This window comes from Lissotriton helveticus, chromosome 3_1 (genome assembly GCF_964261635.1).
Source record: "Lissotriton helveticus chromosome 3_1, aLisHel1.1, whole genome shotgun sequence".
Lineage (NCBI taxonomy): Eukaryota > Metazoa > Chordata > Amphibia > Caudata > Salamandridae > Lissotriton > Lissotriton helveticus.
This window is the reverse complement of record NC_136061.1, coordinates 545,889,916-545,913,824: the sequence shown is the minus strand read 5'-3', so window position 1 is coordinate 545,913,824 and position 23,909 is coordinate 545,889,916. Positions and strand designations below refer to the sequence as shown.

The 23,909-nt window shown below is 45.6% G+C and overlaps 1 protein-coding gene across 1 annotated transcript in view; it reads right to left on the bottom strand.

Annotated features, from left to right (window-relative positions):
* MOB4 (MOB family member 4, phocein) overlaps positions 1-23,909 on the bottom strand; it is a 122,745-nt gene that overhangs the window by 79,660 nt on the left and 19,176 nt on the right. Inside the window, 1 exon segment of the mRNA XM_078680442.1 lies at positions 21,020-21,082. Within this exon segment, the coding sequence (XP_078536568.1) occupies positions 21,020-21,082 (63 nt within the window).

Genomic DNA, 23,909 nt, shown 5'->3' with positions numbered 1-23,909 from the left:
ACTGCAGCTATAGAGAGGGGGCAGACTCAGGAAAACTCTACTGTATCTACCATACTGAAAAAACCCCACTCCTCTGCTTACATAGCAGAACTCCGAGACAATGATTCTAAATGATACGCAACCCGGCCACTATCCCAGAGGTCATCACACAGTTCTATGAGGAACGATACACATATCAACCCCCACAAGATACAAATGCATTGAAGGACTACCGGGATACAATAGAGCTTATCTGGTTGCACGATGCGCGTAGGGAATACCTGGATGCTCCATCCACGGTGAAAGATATTGTACAAATAATCCAGAGTATGCCTGGAGATAAAGCCTTAGGATCAGATGGCCTCACATTCTCATTTTACAAAACATATGCCTCATTACTAGCACCACATCTGCTTAAAGTACACGAAGAGGCTCTAGTAACCGGCACCCTGCCTCCATCCATGCGAGAGGGATTAATCATCACAATCCCTAATCCGGTAAAACTGGTGAATAACTGCAACTCATACCAGCTGCTGTTAATGTAGATAATAAAATATATGCTAAAATGTTGGCCTCCCGGCTGCAGCTACTCCTGCCAGTGGTGGTTCACCTGGGCCTATCTGGTTTTATACCATGCAGATCTACCTCCCACAACCTTCGCACTCTCTGCGCACTCTTGCATTACCTACACCCACAAGAATCTGCTGTAACGGCCCTACAAGACGCCACTAAGGCGTTCGACACCTTGGAGTGGCCCTATTTGTTTGCTCTCCTTGCCCACATCGGACTCCGCATACAATTCATAAGACAAATACGGCTGCTTTACACAAATCTCATTAGAGTCAATGGTGAAGTGACTAGGCCATTTGCGATCTCCCGGGGCACACGGCAGGGGTGCCCACTGTCGCCCCTGCTGTTTGCCATAGCAACAGAACCATTGGCTGCAAGACAGAGGCAACATCATGCACATAGGGGACTCAGATTCAAGTCAAGAGGACTAGTGGCATCCCTATACGCCGAGGTCGCATTGTGAATACGCAATCCACTAGACAACTATAACCCTATGATACGTGAACTGATGATATATGAACATCATGCTGGGGTCCGTATAAAATCGGTCAAAGTACATAATACTGCCTTTCAGTGAGGGCACACACATTTACACTTGACTTCCCGCTACAGTTGGAGGACTGGCCAGTTAAATACCTTGGGGCGTGGAGAAGTAGGGATATGAATGAGCTATGGGAGACAGACAATGGACAGAACATGTCAGATTGAGGAGAGAATCCCAACTGGACAAAAATGGACTCTCACCGGCAGGGCGTATACCAATAGTTAAAATGGTGATGCTACTCAAGCTACTTTATTCGTGAATCTACCCATACCCCTAACTGAAGCCTTCTTTAGGAGACTTAGATCTAACATGATCACTCTAATCTAGGCGGGTAAACAGCCCAGAATTGCTTGGGAGATCCTGACATTACCACTAAACCATGGAGGGCTGGGAGCACCGGATTTTAAACTCTACGCGTACTATGCACAGGACCAATTTCCTCATTTTTGGATTTACTCAGTTAAGTTTTAGCAAAAGAAATAGACACAGCAAAGACTCTAAGATGCCATTATAATCAATGGGGTAACCCAGTAGAGTCAAAGGACCTGGGTGTCGATCGATATAGAAAACAGTGGTCCTAGACAATCGAGATCAAATCTATAACATTCAATGAGTATAGACGTACTATTAGGCACATGAAGAACAATATAGGCCACTTCAAAAGGACTTGTATTCGTCAATTTATTCAGTCATGCTTAAAGTATTAAAACATGTTAACAGCTTCAAAGGCAAAATATACAATTTGTAATGTCCATATGGTTATCATCAAGAAGGAGGTGTGGAAATGAGTGCTGAAGTGAAAAATATAAAGAAAAGAAAAGGAGTTGTCATCAAGAGGATAATTCAAAATAGTTAATGTACAAGGGATCCAACTTAGAATCAGAAACACGGTCTCCATTCAAAATTCTGGCCTACCCCTGTACACAAAGTCAAATTCAGAACATTTCAATCAGAACTCGACAAAAAGGGGGGTTCTGGGCAGACACGCGGTAAAAAAACTCACCCACTGGGTGCAGTTGCGGCGTGATGTCATCTGCGCTTGAATCAAGTGGAAGGGTGTAAGTAAGTTAGTGGTGAATACCACAGAGAGAGGCCTGAGGAAGACTTTAAATAGGTAACTGCTGATTCACCACAAGCCCATTCCTAGCTAATTCTCAGGCCTGTACTCTTATGTTATTGTCATTTGTCATTTTAATGATGGGACAATGCTCCCTTTACAAGATGTACCTATAGGATTGAGTCCTTTACCAACCATGAAGCAAGCTCTTGGTTACTCACCGCATTGTGCGCTTTGGTGAGCTTTTTTACATAATTTTAGGCACACTTTCACTTCAAAACGTTTTAGTCCCACTTGGCCACTTTGCTGAAAATTTCATGGTTATTTTCAGATGCCCCCCTGCCCCCGTCCAGAGGAAGACCCGCAGCAGTGGACACCAACCGCCCTTTTGCACTAGGGTCGAAACGTCGACAACCCCTGAATAGGCCTACACTCTACCAACACCCAAATCACAGATGAGATCACAGTGTGAAGAAACTGATTGAAATGTACTGAATTAGACTATGTGTACAGTGGTAAGCTGGAATTTTGAAGGGAGACTGTGTTTCTGATTCTAAGTTGGATCCCTTATGCATTAACTAATTTGAATGATCCTCTTGATGACAACTTATTTTCTTTTCTTTCTATTATTCACTTGAGCACTCATTTCCACACCTTCTGGTTGATGATAACCGTATAGACATTACGAATTGTAGATTTTGCCATTGAAGCTGTTGACATGTTTTAATACTTTAAGCATGATTGAATACATTGATGAAGTGACCAATATTGTTCTTTTTGTGCCTAATAGTACGTTAAGACTCTAAGATGGGCTTGGAATGGCCTGAGGAAAAGAGCAGCCCATTCAGATCTATTTGCCCCCTATATACCACTGTCCAGAAATCCTTACTTTCCAATGCTGCAAGACAGGGGTGCAACAAAGAGGGCAAAGAATCTAAGGCTTACCACCCTCGCAGAACTATAACCAGAAAATAAGTGCATGCCCCCCCCGCAGGCAGTAGATTGTGTGACACCATATTATATTACCATTTGAGAGCCATCGGCAGGAAAGTGCACAGCACATTTCCGGCCCGCCGCCCACTCTTGCCCCTTTGGAACACACATTAAATAATGAGTCGCTGTGCAAACTAATCACCGGATTATACACCTCCATGCAGCGTGAACATCCAGTGAGAAAGCCACGCACAATAGAATTATGGAACTAGGAGATGGGAAACTCACTCACAGAGGCACAGTGGCAATATTGCTGCTCCCAACTGGAATTACTATCTTCCAATTATAGATTACGATTGCTACACTAAGTTCTTACATCAGCTTTATAGAACTCCCCGGCAGGTATAAAAAAAATGGCACAAAGATAAGATGGCCAATGCTGGAAATATAAACTACCAGACGCCATGTTCCTCCACCTGGCATGGTACTATACGCTGAAGGAAGACTATTGGGACAAAGTATTCACCACAACACAAGACATTACCAGGGTAGACATGTGCGGCACACTGTTAGGCCTACTGGGGTATGTCAGGGAGGTCCCATTGGCTGTGCGACAACTAACAGCGATGTTGCTATTACAAACCAAACGTGAAATAGCCATACACTGGGGAAGACGTAATAATCCATCCATAGGCTCTTGAATCAAGAGTTTTACATACTGCCAGGAACAACTATCCACTTACAAGGAACTTATGCCTCTGGCCGCAAGACCCAAAGACATCTGGGATCCATTTGAAGAGTGGTTTAGACAGGAGGAGACACCAAACATAGGTCCACAAATGCCCAGCGGGGATCAAATCGCCCAACTACCCCCAACCAACACACAGCTAACTAAACAATCTAAAGCACTGTCATCACTGCCCAGCGAGATTGTTCAGGTAGGCAAGTGTGCTGCTCCAACATTATGTGCTGCTTGCGATGTTGCTGAATGTTAGCTATGATGCCTAGGTATATAACTGTGCTGTGATATCTCTATCAACAAGTAAACAGAAGAATGGATGGAGTTGACAAAAAAGGACACAATTAGTATTGCTCCCACATGTTGCGTGTGTATGTTGTTTCTGTTAAGTTATGCAAAGGTTACATATTAGTGGAATATACTGTGCTACCTATTTGCATAACAAAATCCTTTAATAAAAAAAACTTTTAAAAACTATGGACTTCCCATTATCAGCATTTGGAGGAGCAAGCTCACTCTTACAACTTAGAGCTACCACAATACCCAATGGAGGACAGTACTGCAAAGTCAAATTCAACTGCATCAAAGTATTCAACTGGCAAAAAATAACAGCTGAGACATTGGATTATGAACGCTACTTCCAATTAGAGATATTGAAGATCAAAGAAAAAATGCTGCGATGGAGGAGCCAGGCAAAAAAAAGATGTTCCAAGAAGGAGAATATTTTACTTCTCGTGTCTGAGGAGAGTCTGGTGAAAAGGAACATGTTTACACTTGGCATCCTATTTAGGGGTTTATACATGAAATTCTGAAACATTTATTAGTATACGCGTATTGCGCTGGATCCCAGAACACCCAAGACAAATGTATTGTTTTCCAAAATGAACATTAATAAGGAGTTAACTATCAAACTATTAACCCCTCTTTTAGTCTTGCATTTAATATAAGAAAGAAAACGGGATCAGAAAGGGAGCACTAGATTGTAAATTAGCATTCATGTCAGGGTACAGGCCTTCAGAGCCCAAAAACTCTCTACTAGTGACAATAAGCCCTCAGTTCGTGACAAACGCTACGTCAGAAAAAGGGTCTTAGTCACCATTTCCACTTTCTTTCTCCAGACTTAGCACGAAGGTGGTAAAGTTGTTTATGAGTATAATGAAGATACCAATGATCAAGAACTAGCATGTAATGAAGAACTAGCATAACAAGTACATTTTCTTTCTTCGTCATGGAATACTTATTGATGAGCACTAGAGCAGCAAGTTCACACTAGGCACATCAGAGAGGGGTGAGAAAACAAGTGGGACAAACAAGAATGCATTATATACATTATATTATATACACACACTACTTTGCTAGCAACGTAGTTCTCCCGCACAGAGGCACTTAAATGGGTCACATTTAAGTGCCCCACTCTGGAATTAAGAGTTCAGATAGCAGATTCTAACATAGGTGTGGCCCGATCTCCAAGTGACTGCTCTGTAAATCTCATTTAACTGCGATTTTCCGGAAAAGGTTATCTGTAGATATTTTCCATTTCTTTGAATGTACTCCAGGCCTACTCTGAAGGGGCCTGCTGGACTTCTGATGCCATGCAAAAACACAAAATATACTTCTGGCTACAAAAGACATAGTTCTAACCAAACCTTGTGTATAGCAGAATAGTTAAGAGAGACACTATGTTTTCCTGATCTCTTTGGTTCTGCAACTGTAGTAATGAAGTGTGCAGTGATAATGCCAGGCTATTGGCAAAAGAAACAATTGGAGAGCAGATATTTTACAGAAAATTCAGAAAGAAAAAGAGGATGCATACTCTGGGGGAACATAGCAGGAGGTACATGAGAGCACAGTGCAACTTATCAGTGCCTCTTCTAGTACGAGAGCTCTTTCTATGAAAGATGCTCAAAGGCAGACTTTTCATGCCTACAAACACAGGACTCCAAGGGGAAAATGGTAATTTCAGTTATAGATCGACTTAAAAACCTTTCATTGGGATAGTGAAGAAAGAGGTTTTGATTGACATTTTTAGGTCTAGCCTAGGCAGCACTTGCGCTATCTCTTGGAGACATTCTGTATTCAGAATATGGGTATGAAGTTCCACCAACTTCACCCCACCAACTTCACCCCATCTTTTTAATTGGCTTTATTCATGGTCCTCTGTAAATGGTGGTTTTTCATTGGTCAACAGGCTTAGTAGTCCCTCCTTAATACCGCCTTTTCTCTTCTTGCAACTTCCCATGAGGACACCACGTTACATGTGTTGTTACTCGGTACCTTTCCTCAGAGCCTGGAGCGCAATTTTATTTTACAGAGCTTTCCTGCTGTTAAACACGCTCGGCTGCGCTGCACACCAAGTTTAATATTCATGGCGGTGCACCTTTCGCCTCGATGTCGCATTTGAACTTTAATAATGGCGGCTGTGTGACTTCTAAAGCGTGGCTCGCATAAATCCCTTTTGATTTATTTTTTAATTACATTTTAAGCAAAGCACATATGGCGGCTGCGAGACTTTCTTATAGTGCACCGCCATAATCCTTTTATGTATTTATAGGTTTTGTTTATGAAGTGTGACATGCCAAGCTTCATATTCATGGCGGCCACACGCCTTTCTCCCAGATGCCGCTTTTCAGTTTTAATAATGGCGATCGCGGGACTATACTCCTGCCCGCTGTTATAGGCAGAACACGTGCGGCGCCAAGCTTGATATTCATGCTGTATTGGTGTGGAGTGCAAAAAAACGATGGATTTAGGCCCAGATCTATGTACTGGGGTGAATGTATGACATTGTTCTGCATTCTGTCCATCAACTGTTATTTTTGCAATTGTCACCCGAGTGGGATGGGTATGCTCAGACGCGAGTCCCATGCTCTCCACACCACTGGAGTCAAGCTATCCTGGCTGAAGACGGCTGATAGCCAGAAACCGGTCCTAGGATGTTTGATTCCGGTCCAGGAAAGACATGGCTTGGCAGTTCGGGCTGGACTGTTCCCATGATGCACAGGGTCAAGGCTGATTTGCATATGGCCATGTCTGAACTGGGGTGGTGTGGAGTGAAAGAAAACGATGGATTTAGGACCAGATCTATGTACTGGGGTGAATGTATGACTGTTATTTGTGCGTATTGTATTCCCGGCAGCTCTGCTGCCATAGCCGGATCTCTTCCCTTTCTTCTCTCCCGGCTCAGCTGCCCAAACAGCGGCTCATTCACTCCTGCCCTGGCCTCGGCTGAGATAGAGGCGGGGACTAACCTGACAAAAAGTAAATGCTTAAGAGACAGCCAAGAAGGGTGAACAATGGATGTCAATACAATCAGCAGACCGCCTCAAACATATGAGAGAGCAGAGATTATGTATTGGAATTAATTATAGTGTGGGGCTACTGCTAAACATGACCGCACCAAAGTGGAGTTCAGTTGATGTTTAAAGTTAAATTTGAGCAGAAGACACATATCATAAAGAACAAGGATGGCCAGCGGGGGTGGAGAGAATCAGCCATGTTGAGTCCTACATAAAAAAAGAAAAATCCTCTAGTTACCTACGCTTGTTACTGGCTGAGAGACAGATGATAGTGGGTTAAGGAGTAAAGCTAATGACATGCAGGGACTGGGGCCATGGACACAATTTATTTGGTATTAAAATCTAGTGTGTGCGACGTGTGTGTCCAGCATGGGCCACATGTTCCGAGAAAAGAAAGCATTAACAAGGGCCTGCTAGCAACCTCATGATGGCACCCGGTAACCATGTGACATGCGTTTAAGATGTTGAGGGAGCGATGCCACCAACACTATGCGTTGGGTGAAATCATTGAGGACAGCAGTGGCAGAGCAGGCTGCAAGGGGAAGCCGCGGGGCAGAGGTGGTGCCCAGGCTCAGAGGTTGCAGACAGGTCAGCTCCGAGGTTCCAGTGAGTCTGACTTCTACACTCTGTCGAGCCAGGCGTGCTGTGCCTCGCATGCTGCTACCCTCTTGCCGTCCCACGGATGATACAGGAAGGCTCCCCCGGTGGCAGCAGTACTCAAGAAACCAACAGCGGACCCCACCGAACTCAAGAACTACCGCCCCATCTCGCTCCTCCCGTTCCCAGCCAAAGTCATCGAGAAGACCGTCAACAAGCAGATGGCCGCCTTCCTCGAGACGAATGGATCCCTCGACCCCTCACAGTCCGGCTTCCGAGCCAATCACAGCACCGAGACCGCCCTCATCGCCGCCACCGATGACATCCGAGCCCTGATGGACAACAGAGAAACAGCGGCCCTCATCCTCCTAGACCTCTCCGCGGCATTCGACACTGTCTGCCACCGCACCCTAGTACAGCACCTCAGCAACGTCGGAATCCAGGACAAGGCGCTGGAATGGATCATCTCCTTCCTCGACGGAAGAACACAGAGAGTCCGCCTACCACCGTACAAGTCAGAGGCCTCCGAAGTCATCTGCGGCGTCCCTCAAGGATCCTCTCTGAGCCCCACCCTCTTCAACGTCTACATGAGCCCCCTCGCGGCCATCGCACGCCAACACAACCTCAGCATAATCTCCTACGCCGACGACACCCAGCTGATCCTCTCCCTGACCAACGACCCCGCCACCGCCAGAGCCAACCTACACGTAGGGATGAAAGAGGTAGCCGAGTGGATGACGACCAGCCGCCTGAAACTGAACTCGGACAAGACGGAGGTCCTCATCCTGGGCTCTTCACCCTCCGCCTGGGACGACTCCTGGTGGCCTCCCGCCCTGGGCACCGCAACCAAACCGACAGACCATGCACGCAACCTGGGCTTCATCCTGGACTCCTCCCTCTCCATGACCAGGCAAGTCAACAACGTCTCCTCGGCGTGCTTCAACATCCTACGCATGCTACGGAAGATCTTCTGGTGGATCCCCACCGAGACCAGGAAGACCGTCACCCAGGCCCTCGTCACTAGCCGACTGGACTACGGCAACGCCCTCTACGCCGGTACCACCGCCAAGCTCCAGAAGAGACTCCAGCGGATCCAGAACGCCTCAGCCAGACTCATCCTCGACATCCCACGACACAGCCACATCTCCGGACATCTGAGAGACCTTCACTGGCTCCCCGTCAACAAAAGAATCACCTTCCGCCTCCTCACCCACGCACACAAAGCCCTACACGACCAAGGCCCGAGCTACCTCAACAGCCGGATCAACTTCTACGCTCCCAAACGCCACCTCCGTTCAGCCAACCACGCCCTCGCCGCCGTCCCCCGCATCCGAAGAGCAACTACAGGAGGAAGGTCCTTCTCCTACCTGGCCGCCAAGACCTGGAACTCCCTCCCGACCGACCTGCGCCTGACCCAAGACCACCTCTCCTTCAGGAAGAAGCTGAAGACCTGGCTGTTCGAGCAGTAGCGGCACCCCCCCCTCCCCTAAGCGCCTTGAGACCCTACGGGTATGTAGCGCGCTCTATAAGTGTCATTGATTGATTGATTGATTGCCTGCGGCTCACCGACAGCATGACAGTATCTACTGAGCTAATCAGAGCTTCATAATTTATTAAAAGCGAGGCTTTTCATTCCTCGGATATCATTCGGACATCCTGGGCTCTTCCCTCCTAGCATCAGCGACTCTAGCTCTGCAACTGCCAGCTCTCCACTCCTACTTCTGTCCACAGTCCGCTGACTTCTACTGCACATTCAGCCCCATGGGTTTCAACCTCTGCTTTGCACATATAGCCTGTGCCCCCTGTAGCCTGCCCCTCGTCACCAAAGTCTATTCCAGCCTCTGGGTTTATTCTTGCCTCTTATGCTGCCCCAAGCAGCTGCTCTCCATTGACCTAGTTTTCCCATGGTTCATGCTGTTCATCACCAGGTACTGTCCTACAGCATCCAGTTTCCTCTATGATTTGTTCCCACACTGTTTAAATTCGTGGTTTATGATTCTGTTCTCAAATTTCATATCTGGCTTCTAACACAATGTTCAGCGTTCTTCCTTCTCAGTCTTTGCATTCCAGCTTTGACAGTTTGTTTTACTCCACTGCTTCCAAGGTCCCTAAGCTACAGCCACTTTTCCATGACCTCTGCTAACAACTTAGCCCCAGTGCTATGTGCTCCTTCACTTCCCCACTCGCTGGTCCGGTCTTTCACTTTTCTCCAGGGATCTGCCACTTAAACCTCATGGGTCTGCCAGCCATTTCTGTCTCCAATAATCTATGCCGCAAATTCTAAGCCCTCTATCTTCTGTCCAATCGCCTCCGGTGGCCCCTAATGCAAGCAAGAGAAAAAAATAATATGACCGAATGTTAAACATCTGGCAAATTTTGGGTGGAGTGGCTACTTCTCACATTTGGGGTTTTAGTAGTTCATGGTTGGGTCCGACCCGTAGCTCGTGTGGACTGTTCTATTGGAGCAGGACCAAAGGCAATTTAACCTATGACTGGTTCCGGCTTCAATTGGCATAGTGGGCAAACATTCCAGTTTTGTGATGTTTGATGTGTAATGCGTTTATTCCACGTTTGCTGGGCCACTGGACTCTAGCTGTACCTCACTGTTGAGGCCCAACTAGACTGCAATGGGTCTAAAGTTGCTTTTGTTCCCATTCAGAGGGGACCTTGCCTAGCAGTTCGGGCTGAACTGTTGCTACGGAAGATGCAACAATTCTCATTTGCAAGTGTCTTAGTGGACAAAAACACAGACCAAGACTTCTTGCTCAGTGGCTGAAACTTCTGCAAGCATTCAACCAATCACATTTGGGATTCCCTGGCACTATTGCACCTTTGTAGGCTTAATTACCAGTCCTATCTCAGTTTGTGTCAGGTAGGGATCTATGGTATGCCCCTCAGCTTTCAACTCCTATATCTACCTCTAAAGAACTAGGAGTTTTTAACAGAACCAAACAGTACAAGCACATCTACAAGTTCATACGGTATGACACGATGCAAAAGGTATAAGCAGAGCATGCTTTGCATACTTGACACTCCTAAACCTGTTTTAGAGTTTAGACCTTACTGACTCCTGAGCCTGTAGACTACACCCTACCTCTGGCTATTGCAGAGGTAGGGTTTTTTCTCTGGTTTCAGAGTCCTCCTCTGCAAGCTTGTAATCTGTGGTGTGTAACCTATAACCTTTACCTGGGGGTCCCTGTGGCCCTGGGGTCTTCTTACTCTCGTATACATGTACACATTTGCACCTGGAGACTTTGGACTAATACATTATTTAGCCCCTCATGTACCTGCTTTAGCGGCGCTCTTGGACGCCTCCAAGGCTCCCTTGAATGGGGTTTCCTGTTCCCACTCCTCAGGAGGATGGGCCCGAGCCCACTCTTCATCCAACAAATACAGCTTCTATACACTCGTCCTGCGACACGCATACGGGTAAATGGGCTGATTTTAGAACAGATGGCTATTACTAGGGGCACCAGGCAGGGCTGCCCTCTCTCGCCCCTGCTGTTCGCTATCGCGACTGAACCTTTGGCTGCCCACCTGCATCAGCATCACACCAATAGGGCTATTGGCTTCATTACATTGGCACAAACGGTGTCCATGTATGTGTACAACATTACCCTGTACATGGTAGACCCCAAAGAAAATTTATCGCTGATGACACAGGAGGTGGTTCGATACGGCGGTCTGTCGGAGTGAATATTAAGTAGAGTCAGTCTGTACTCCTTCCGCTCACCTCTGGTATCCATGCTTTTGCCACGGATTACCCATTTATCTGGGCGTCTGAACCGGTTAGATATTTGGGTATATGGTTTAGTGCGAACATGCAGGAACTATGGACTGAGAACTATGGTAAAGCTTTTGCTTGGATCGAAGATAGGGTGAGAAGGTGGAAGTCCCTTCCCCTTTCTTTAGCGGGGCACATAGCGGTGGCAAAGATGATCATATTGCCGAAACTGCTCTACCGGTTTGTTAACATTCCCATGCCCCTTCTGATGCACTTTTTTAGCCGCATTCGGTCGCTCATGATCGATCTGGTGTGGGTTGGTAAACAGCCGAGGATCGCCTGGGACATACTGACGCTACCACCAGAGCAAGGGGGCATGGCCGCTCCAGACTGTCCTATATGCACAAACACAATTCTTGCATTTCTGGGTTCACCACACGCCCTACCAGCCACATGTTGCAATTGAGGAGGACAAAGTGGCGCTATTACCATTATCTACTGCGCTATTCTAGACACATAAACGACCTTGTGATGAAATAGATACGGTGCAGAATCTGAGGTGGGCTTGGGAAGGAATATGCAGGAGAGCACGACTTGATATACTATACGCACCTTCTATGTCTCTACTCCAAAACCCACTGTACCCCCCTCTCATGGACCGAAAGTCGCAAGATCGCGCAGCGGTGCACAATCCTAAGTTGCAAGGTGATCTATACCCTTCAGACACTTTTCTTACATAACAGCAACTATGTGACCCAGAAACACCCTCGGCACTTGACACATTAATCTAATATCAGCTTTGTGCTTCCTTTAAGGGCAAATTCAATACATTCTCAGTCCCGCTACTGGCGCTAGAAAACCTGCTGTCGGTGGAATCAGGATGTAAACTTATTTCCCGCATCTACAAAAATCACACAAAAGACGTCTCCAATTGCCGTCCTGGCTGCACGTGGGGCATGGGAGGTGGAGCTGGGTATAACTATCGTGGACCAAGAATGGTCCATGGGTTGCAAACAACTGGAGCGCTTAACATCTACTTACCGTCTTCGGTTAATACACTTTAAATATCTACACCGCCTATACCGTACACCCGGCCAATTGCACAAAATGGGGCTTCGAGATGATGATCATTGTTGGCGCTGCAGTGCACCCGGAGCGACCTTTTTAAATCTAGCATGGAAGTGCAGGCCAATAGCTTAGATAGATTCTGGCTGACTGTGCTACGTCACATAAAACAACATTACTGGGTTGGAAATTCGCTGCACACCATTGGCGGCGCTACTCGGGGTACTTGAAACGATCCCACCTAAAATGCGCAGGCTGACGGAAACACTGCTCTTAATGGCAAAAAGACAGGTAGCCATATATTGGGGAGCAACCAGACCCCCTATGGTACAGGAGGAGACAACAAGTGTGAAATACTGTAGGGCACAGCTGTCTAACTATTGGGAACTTATGTCGGCCATATCACGCACGAAAGACATCTGGGAACCTTATGTGCGGTGGCTTACCTCTGCTGTGGCGGTTGATTAACGCACCAAATAGTGGTATTAGTTAAAATCAGGAGATATGAATACAACTGGTGTTATACTTCGCTGCCCCCGAACTGTGGATCATTACATATAAGCTGCTGTGAATTGCCCGCTTGTATCCCCGAAACGATTGCTTCTTACATATTGCACTGTGTAATGGCATTTTGATTGGCACCGACAATATGATTATGTCTAATGTACTGCTTATTTTTTCTTTATTTCGTAAATGATTATTCTTGTTTTAGAAAATGTCAATAAACAGAGTTTTAAAAAAAATAAGCCTTCCACCACCTCCACCCTATATGGTGTTAGTCTTGCTGTCAGGCATCTTTGATTTCCCCTGCATCTTAAAGTTCTGTGAGACATCATGTTTTTATAATCACCCTCCCCCGTTTTCGTGGCTTGGGGCTTATTCATATCTCCTTACTTTTGGAGAAGTATGTGCCTGGCCCAGCCTCTTGGGTCTACACCCACACTATTCATTAATGTTTGAGTCCTTGCCAGCCTCTGACCAGGGAGTCTTTAACCCTACTGATCCTCTGGGATCTGTACCTGCCAGCCTAGGGAACTATGTCATGCCGCCCATCTTTCTGAGGGTTATTTTCCATTCAGTGATGAATCTTTATTCTCCACATAATTCCACTACACAAATCAAATCCACTACACAAAATTCCACCCCACAGAATTCCAAAACACATAGGTAAAATACATTGTCATTTACGATTCCAATAGCTCTTAACTCTCCCAAATGTGAGTCCCATTTGCATTGTAAATGCTTGTTTGATGCAATTCTAGTGAAGTTTTTTTAAGACATGACTAAAAACCAACTTTACCAGATAAAAGGAGATAATCTAAATTCTGGCATATCCAAGCAAGGAACCTGCATTATAGCTACAACAAGCAAAACCTCCTTCACTTAAATGTATAAAAGAACATCCTAAGGCAAAGACAGTAAGATATTAGAGGTATTACATTGGATTGAATCCTCCACCAGGTGCAAAGTAATATCTCACAGTGGAAGTTTTTTTATCACGTTAGCGCTAAGGCAGTTAGAGTCACCAATCTAAGAAGAATATCTTTCTATAAAAAAATAGCTGCTGTAGCGTACCCCCAGCGAAACTGCATGAATTCTATCCGGAGGTGGAGCCAATTTTTTTTAGGTGCAATGATAAGAACGGCGACTGGCTACACACTATGGTCACTTGTGCCCTCTAAGGGATTATTGGCAAGATATATTTGCGGAAAACAGCTCTAAATTAGGGGTCCATTGCATGCCAAATCCTCAGGGAGCTCTTATTGTGCTAGCAGTCTGGGAAAGAAATCTATTAGCCAACAACAGCTATTCTCTATTTTAATGCTGGTGGCTAGATCATTGATCTTAGCAAACTGGAAATCAGATAAGATCCACACCTTCCTATGAGGACAAATAAGATGCATAAATTACATAATTACAAAGTGCTGTACGGTAAACGTACAGGTGCTCTACAAAAAAAATAGATAACATTTGGAGGACATGGGAGGCACCAATATCCTCGTAAAACAGGGTTGAGAGCAAAATGAGGGAAGGGTGGTGAAAGATAAGTCAAGCCCTGGGGGCTTTTTCCCATAATATGTATATGTTTCGGTCTTCTCTCTTTGTATTTGTGATTGTTAATTTTTTCTGCATTTCATGTATGAACATTTACATATTAATTGATTTGACTAAGCTGCATCGTCATACAATATTTTTTAAACTTGGGTTTATTCCACTTAAAAAATAACTTTCTGCAGGACATGAATGGAGAAAATCAGGAATCATAGAAAAGAGACTAAACAGTTGATCAAAATGGCATTCCTCTCAAGTTCCAGATAACTGAATGAGCATGCGAACATTTTTCATTTCTTGCCATTGGAAGTGGTTTGTCGGTGTCATTTACTAGAAAAGGTCTGTGTGAACTGCGGAACCAATTTGTATTCTTTCAGTGTAATATTTAATGCCTCGCAAATTACTTTTTAAACATGGCATGGAATGTATGGCTGTAATCTGAAAGCTTCGGCCAGCAGACTTTTTCCAAAAGCATCTGGGCTTTTATCTTCCATTTCTTGACATATTACACAGTAGATCGTTTGTCCATTTCACTCTCTAATATAATCTAGGGTATTTTGGTGGTCAATAACCTCTGTCTGCAATCAGGTTCATTGTGATAATTATGTTGGTGGGCCTTCTGCAAGACTCAGGAATAATGATCCATGTAGACTGGGTCTGGAGAAGTAAACACTTGTTTTAAAATGAAAGCCATAATCTACACCAATAAATAACAAGCATTTGCAATGCAATAGGTCTCGCATTTGCGAGAGTTTAAGCTATTGGCATTGTAAATGACAATGCCTTTCATTTATGTTTTAAAAACCAACACGTAAATAAAAGGCGTTGCCATTTACAATGCCAATAACTCAAACTCTCACAACTGCGAGACCTATTGCATTGCAAATGCTTGTTATTTTTGGTATGCGCTGCGCAGTGTCAGTGACGGTCATCCATGGCTAGTGGGGCAACGCCCCAACGCCCCCAATGGACGAACCGCCACGACGAGTGCAGATGAGCTCAGCTCGTCATGAGCATAGAAGAGGTTAAGATTGAGCCAGCTACATTCACATTTATTATTTTAGATTCCTTGGCATTACAATATACATTTTTCACTACCTGGCATGATTTAGATGGCACTGCAAATTTTTTCAGGACTGTGAAGCGGACATTCCATGGGACTCTATCGAGAGCCTTTTCCGCGTCCAGCATTATTATTGCTGCTTTAACTTTATTAGTAAAAAATAGACAATAGCTTGGGAGCACGCAGTCTTAAAGGCTACGCGCTCCTCCCCTTAAAGGAGTCGCAATATTGTGGACCTGCATTCGGGCAGGTCCAAGACATGCCTGTAATTAGTTAAAAAATATGATCACGTATTTTAAAAAAAAAACTAACAATAAAAACCAATCATGAATATATTTAACAGTTACATATATTCATGAATGCTTAGTTGTTTTAAATATCGTGTGTTATTATTGTGATGTTTTTATGAAGTGTGCTTTGGGGTTATCTCAAAATATGAACTGGATGTGAGATCATGTTAAATATTGAGATTTATGCAAGAATGAACTAAAACGTATAAAAAGTTTTTAATCAATGAGATAATAATTTTGAACTAAACACAGGTGTGCAGGTGTAGTACAGATTACTACTGAAAATCCTCTCAGAACTATAGGAAGCACCTGCTAATCGCAAGGTGCTGTTTGAAGGGGAGCACTTTTGGGTGGTGGGCTACAACCGGGCGCCATGTTGCAGCTAGACTGAAAATACAGAGTAAGAATGGGCTCCTGCAGCTGGGATGTCACAGTCTGTTGCAAAATTGTGTAAAAATATCTGAGTTTAACGCACGGTTCCTACAGTTATGTCACAGCCCAGAAGTATGTTCCTGAAGTGATAATCGAAGTAATATCTGAGTCTGATGCAAATTCTAGAATTATTGCCATTGTCTGCAGTGATGTCACAGCCTGACGTTGGGTTGCTGAAGTGATGGACAGACTGACGTCATGTCATCGCAGTGGTAGGATAGTCTAGTACTAAGTTTTTGTAGGGCATTTCACAGTGTGACGTCATGAGCCAGCAGCAGTCTCACAGTGTGACTTCAGGTTCCCTCAGATGTTACAGACTGCAACGGCAAGTGGAACTGACGTCACTGCAGCATAATGACATCAGAGAAAGGAGACTATGAAAAATAGAAAACTAGAAAACGCTGCAGCAAGAAAATAAACCAAACACCTGCTTTCCAGAGGCCACGCAAAAACGCCACTTAAATATGATTGCACACATTATTATTAGCAAAAAACACCACAACGTTAATGACGTAAGGAGCCTTTGCTAATACAGACATATAGATTCTTAAAGTGCACGGACAAACTGGTGTCCATTGGCACTAAATTAACCTGCTCTGTTACTATCCACCTCAAAGGTATTTTATTGGTCTTGGAAAGATGAATTACTGAGTAGGCCTCTCCGTGTGGTCTGCAGGTTCAGTGCAGAATGTTGCAGCCGCTGTGACAGCCCACTGGGCTATTGAGCATAATTGGAACCTGTTATCCGCAGGTCACTCACTGATCTTTGCGTGGAGGTATCAACCCACTGAGCTACTCTCGAGAAAAGGACCAAGGTTCACACAAACATCTGTGTAGCGCTCTATGCATCAGCGCTTTCCTATTAGGCGTTGAAATAGCCGCCTACGAGTTACACGAAGCATCTCTACCAGCAGCCACGTTCCTGATGGAGAGGACCGACTGGACATTATTGACACCTGCTGTGTGCAGCACTTAAATTGGTAAAGTGCGTCACGAAGCGCTATTAACAAAAAATCAACATTATTGTCTATTTGCAGGGCATGGGACCAGTTGCGCGCTGGCTAAAAACACAGACATTCCGTAAAAGTAAAGTAAACATTACCCCAAACTGAGTTCACTAACAATATGTAGGATTACCTCAGATTAAAGCTATTTTACTAGTTGGTTTTACTAGCAGACCCTGCTCGCCTTGCTACCTCCCACCCGCTGCCCCCATGCTAGTTTGGCCCCTTTCACCTGCTCTTCCGCAGGGTCTTCGAGGCGCTGTCTCTCTGCCCCTGGGGCCTTCGGGTCTGGCGGGGTCCCGTCTCCCTGCTGGTTCGTCCAGCGCTGGCCACATCTGGGAGCACAGCTGTGCACAGCAGCCCAGGACAGAAGCAGAGGCGCCGGGTTAAGCCGAAGGCCGGAAACTCTTTCAAAAATAGCCAGTGCCCGAAGGCAGCGAGGTCCCGACCGGGCTCGATCCGGCAGGAACAGCAACACATCATCAGCGTATAGCGCGATTTTAACCTCCACTAGGCCGGGCCACCTCCAGCCAGTCAAGGAATGGTCACTGCGGACAAGGCAAGCGAACTGCTCCATAGCCAGAGCGAAGAAGATCGGGGAGAGGGGACATCCCTGCCTCGTACCCGGTCCAATGGGGAAGGGGCGGGATAGAGTGCCGTTGGCGAGGATCTGTGCCTGGGGACGGTGATAGAGTAGTCTCACCAAGTTACAGAAAGGAGTGCCAAAGCCCACCTGTTCCAACACCGCATCCAAGTAGCTCCAGTCAACTGAGTCTAAAGCCTTCTCAAAATCAATAAGGAGAAGGGACAAGTATGGAGTAAGCAGGTGTCGGTTCTCAAGGGCGAGGTGAAGGCGTCGGAGACAGTGTCTAGTCCCTCGGAGAGGCATTAAGCCGCATTGGTCAGGATGGACAAGCTGGACTAAATGCGGCCATATGCGATTGACCAAGATGGAAGTGAAGATCTTGAGTTCGGTCTTGATGAGCGAAATGGGACGATAGTCCGAGAGGCGCTGCGAGGGGGGCTGGGACTTAGGGATCACCACGATGGTAGCGAGATCTGTCTCTAGCCGGAATGAACCACAATCCGCCGCTTCCTTGTACATCGCCACAAGAGGTAGAAGCAGGGTATCGCGATAGGACGAATAAAACTCTTGGGGGAGTCCATCCGACCCAGGAGTCCTACTGCCCGCAGGCGCAAAATGGCATCTGCCACCTCCACAGGGGTGAGCGGAAGGTCCAGTGCGGCGGCATCAGAGTCGCTAAGACGTGGAAGAGAGCTCCTCCCGTTGTAGGAGGTCAGGCGAACGCACCAAGTAGAGGGTACCATAGTAGGAGGCAAAGCATTGGGCAACCGCTACTGGGGCACGGTGGAGCACTCCATCTGCACCTGTCATCTCAGGTATGATACAGTTGGCCATAGGGTAGGTGGCGAGGCGGTGGAGGAGCTTCCCATTTTGGTCTCCCCAGCCGTACACTCGGGCCACAGACGAACGCCAAAGAAGCTTGTCCGCTTCCAGAGAGGTCTGACTCATCTTGTCTCGTAGGAACGCCAGTCTCCGTTGCTGGGCGGCAGATCTATTGTCAGGGTTCAGCGCCTCAATCAGAGCGGACTGTGCCTCCAGCCGTGTGAGCTAGGAGTCACGCGCCGCGCGAGCGAGTTTCAACTGGCACTTGGCGAACCCCCCAATAGTGGCCTTACCAGCCTCCCAAAGGGTGCGAGAGGAGGACACCGAGCCTTGAAATAGGTAGCAAGTTCAGTACCAATGCTGTCCTTGAACTCCTCGTCCTGGAGTAACCAGGCGTCGAGTCGCCAGATCGGTCGGGAGGCTGTGGGAAGGGCCCCTATATGAAGTAGCACTGGGGAATGGTCCGATAGGCCCCTCAGGAGGATAGATATGGCCTGCAGCGATCAGCAGCCCTGAACCGGCAGGAAAGCATAGTCAAGGCGCGCATGGGTGTGGTGAGAGGCAGAAGTGTGAGCGTTTTGCCTAGCAGTCGGATGCCACAGTCTCCAGGCGTCTCAGAACCTCAAGCTGGCTGCCCATGAGGAGAGAAGCCCAGACTGACAGTCCTGGAAGTAGAGGGAGGGGACGCAATGTCGAGACCAGGGTCCATAATGGTGTTGGGAGTCGCCCCCCACCATGGTCAGTCAAGGGGTAAATCTGCGATCAGCAGGGTAAGTCCGCGAAGTGTAGGGGCCAGCAGAGCAGGAGGGGAATAGACAGCCAGCATGGTTAGCGGGCGATCCCCAATGGTCCCTTCTAAAATAATAAAGCAGCCCTGAGGGTCGTGCGTCACCTTACGCACCACTAGAGGAAGAGTGTGACGCACCAGAATTGCCACCCCTTTGGACCCCCTACAAAACCCAGAATGCCAGACAGCGCCATAGCCATAGTGGGCAAGGAAAGGACAGCGTTGGCCTAATAGATGGGTTTCCTGACGCATGAGTATATCTATCGCCTGGAGCTGGGCGTATCGCAGGACGGCTGCGCGTTTGATTTCGGCCAGCAGGCCGTTAACATTCCAGGACATTAGGTGGAGCGATGAGAGCGTGCTAGATTGCCAAAGAGGAGGAGCATGAGGCCATGGGGGTGCCGGGTAACTAAGCAGCTTAGCTAGGATAAGGGAGGCGCGGTAACTCCGAGAGTCCGTGGATAGAGTAGCGTAGCAGTGTATGGGATGTGTTCTCCCAAATGTAGTGGATCAAAGGCGGTGCAAAAGACAGCAACCTTGAAAAATAAAACAGACAGGACAGAGGCTCCAACCCCTCCCACCCCACACTGCAGTAACAGAAGCATCTGTCGCCCAAACAGTAACAGAACTCTGAAACACCAAGCTAAAACATTTGGAAATGGGGAAAGTCGTGGAGGACCCCTCCTCATACTAGGATGTTCATGTCTTATATCATCGGTGGACAGTTAGTGACCAAATGGGATACTAGTCTCGGACTCAGCCACTGGTCTCGGAAGACCCCAACCAGGAACCCAAACATCATATGAAAGGCTAACATCGCTGCGATGTGGTCAGGCCGGCCCGGTGAGAAGAGTCGAGTTGCGTGAGAGATTAGTCCGGAAGATCTATCAAGGACTGTCGAGGCGAAGCCGAACTGGGGTCGGGGTGGCCTAAGGAGTCAGAGCGTAGCCTAGCTGGAGAGGTCTCCCGGGAAGGACCATGCATGTGGCACTGCAAGGGGCCCGTTGGAGAAGCAGAGCGCGCATGTTGCCGGCCCCAGCGCCTCCCCGAGGGTCTGCGGCACGGGCGGAGCACAGGCACGTCCTGCCGCGTGCCTCCTGTGGCAGCGGGCTATACGCAGTCCTGGGCAGGCAACCGCAGAGGGCGTTCTTCTGTTGCCCATGTCCCCGCCTCCTCTGGAGTCTCAAAGAAAATGGATTTGTTCTGAAAGACCACATGCAGCCGTGCATTTAACAGGCAATTTAGATTATATATGTGGTTGATACTGAAAAGCAAGGCTTCAGAGTAACTTTTTGTCACAACAGCCATTGGCCCTTATTTTTTAAACAGCAAGCACTAAACCGGATCAATTTTAGATAAGAATATTTTATTTTAAAAAAACAAGCACAAACAAGAAAGTGCCAACAACTGAAATCTGAATAGATACATTTAGAAGACTAATTCACAATGAAACCCCCATTATTATGATAGTGTCCTTACCTGCTGGACAGCAAGTGTGCTGTCCATTTCTTCAAAAGATTCATCAGGCCAATTATAAAAGTCCTGCAGATGTTTAAAAAAAAAAAAAGCTTTAAAAACTAAACATTTATTGAATAAACTGTTATTATTTTTCCAAATATTAGTGGAACACTTTGTACACAAGGAGTATGTTTTAGGATAAAATATTCACATGTATTAAATTGTTGGTTTATATAAATACCATTGCCTACAACCATCTAGTCAGCAAGGAAATAAAGTAAAAGAATTTCAAGTCCAATGATAAATCAAGAAAGGGAAGAAATGTGTCAAATGACTTTAAGTTATGCTCTACTGACAAGGGCATGATTTTCTATTGCTAAAACTTTCCAAGTTCAAGTTTACCAATCCCGCCAGAAAGGCACTATTAATTGTCCACAGAACACTAGTACTGATCTAATTGCTGTCACAAGCACATACGTTTCTCTTTGTGACTTGGTGATCTAGTAAATTGGAATCCCAGAACAACCACTCCCAAGTCTTGTGGAACCAGTATTTCAAAATAGTATTCACTGCTCTCAAAATATCATCCCAGTACGTGCCTAGTTTCGAGCAATGCCACAGTAAGTGTAGCACAGATCCAGTTGCACCACACCCTCTCCTGCAATTGTAGATCACTTTGTCCCATGAATGTAATTTTCCAAGATTTTGGTACAATTGAACAAAAGAAGCCCACAATTCAGATAATTAATCTGCAATTGGTTACATTTTACCGTATAATCTAAAGAGAGGCGACACAAAACATGGAGATTTGTGAAAACTACCAAAGTATGTCAAGGTTCAGGAACGAAATACAAGATCAGATTATCTTGGAGGTAAATGCCATTAAGTTTGCTGAAACTGATGTGATGTGCCAAACCTAAGGCATCACTAACGGGCAGACATTGCTTTGTGGACCATTGTAAGAAAACTTTCGAAGGTGCTAGTGACAGGTTATAAGCAGAATGAAAGCACTTAAGAGTCCAAGCACAGTACCACAGGGTGAAGAAAGACTCACAGCTGAAAGAGCAAATCAGAAGCTAAAGGTAACAATGTTACAAACAAAAGTTAATTCAACTATTTACTGGCATATAAACTCAAACACAGAAGAAATAAAAAATGTATCTAGACAATCAAACATGCAGGATGGGGCCCACAGATTTAATAATTAAGCCCCAGCAATTTAGAGACCTGACAAAAAGTAAATACTCAGCAGCCAGCCAGAGGGGCTCAACAATGGGTATCAACAAAATCAGCAGACCGCCCCAAACATATGAAAGAGCAGAGACTATGTATTGAAGTCCCAGATGGTTCTGAAAGCTCTTATATAAGAAATTCATTACAGTGTGTGGCTACTGCTAAACATGACTGCACCAAAGTGGAGTTCAGTTGGCCTTTAAAGTTAAATTTGAGCAGAACACACGTATCGTAAAGAACGAGGCTGGCCAGGGGGTGGGTGACTTGTGAGAGAGAAGGTACAGAAAAGCAGCAGTGAGGACCGGTACATTTAAGCATTTCTTTATAGATGTGCACATGCTGTCAACATACCACACACTGAATTACCAACTCTTAATCCAGTGACTGAAGATAGACAAGGTCCATGCTTAGTGTATAATCACAATTGCCCACAGTCCCTTAGCGAGAACTTCAACCCATAAAACAAAGCGCAGGTTGTGTGTGAATGTTTAATATGGAGGCACTTTGGAATAAAGGCCCACCTATATCAGTGCTGCTTCAAACGCAGCTTTGCCCAATAAAGACATGTATTACCCTTGGGTTGGGGTTACTGAATCAAATCTGGTGTAATTAAATTAAAATGTGCATATCCACTACTACTAACTGTGCATTCTGGGTCCAGAATGCTTTATCAGATAGTCGATGTGCTGTTTTAGAACGATTATAGGGAATATTTCCCATCTACAGCAACATAGAATATTTTTTTTATTGCTATTTTTTTTTTCCCCCTAAGAATAAAAATGTGTAAACTTCTCTTTGGTGATTCTGTTGGGCACACAAAAAAATACTTAAAGTTATTAGTTACCACAGGTATGAAACAATTACTCTGAACTAATCACAGATGCACTTAACATCTTTCACTTAGTATGATAAAGCACCGATTAGATCATGCCCGATAAAGACAGTTTAGAACTTCCAGCATTGAACTAATACTAGTCATTCATCTTCTAGCCTTGTCTAACCAGACAAATAAATTTCCATTAGAAAGTTATATAGTACTGTAAATGATTTCCAAAGTAATATGAGAGAAGGGGGATGCAAAACAGAGCGAGAGGTATATGTATGCAAGTGCAAAAATAAAAAGTAAAAATCTAAATGTAAGATTTTTAGAAACGCAGTAGCACATAAGTTCTTGGACACATTCAACTCAGAGATAAGGATGTAAAAACATTACATTTACCTAAGCAAATGCCACTGTATTAACGCGTTAGGTCTTGTAAACGTAAACATTTAATGTAAAAAGAGCACGAATTACAGATTACACAATTAACACTCAATTTATGGATGTTGATATGGGCTTTTGCCTTACAACACTTGGTTTCTATGTGTAGGTCTGCACTATGCCAGGCCTTGCATAATTAAGGCCAGCATTACAGAGGTCAAGCCTTGGAGAGTTAATCTATTGCTGGTCGCTGTTGAATTGAAATGGTGTGAGCATGAGGCTCTGTGCGACTTCATTACAGTGGAAGGTATGCTGAACCTGCGGGAGTAGATCCCATGCTGTACATTTACACTACCAGACGGTGGCACCTGTAAAGTGATTTCCCGGAAGGTCGGGAATTAATGACTATGTTAAGAAACACTGGGTACCCTTGTTCCTAATTCATTGGGCGGAGGGGTGATAATGTCACAATAGCAG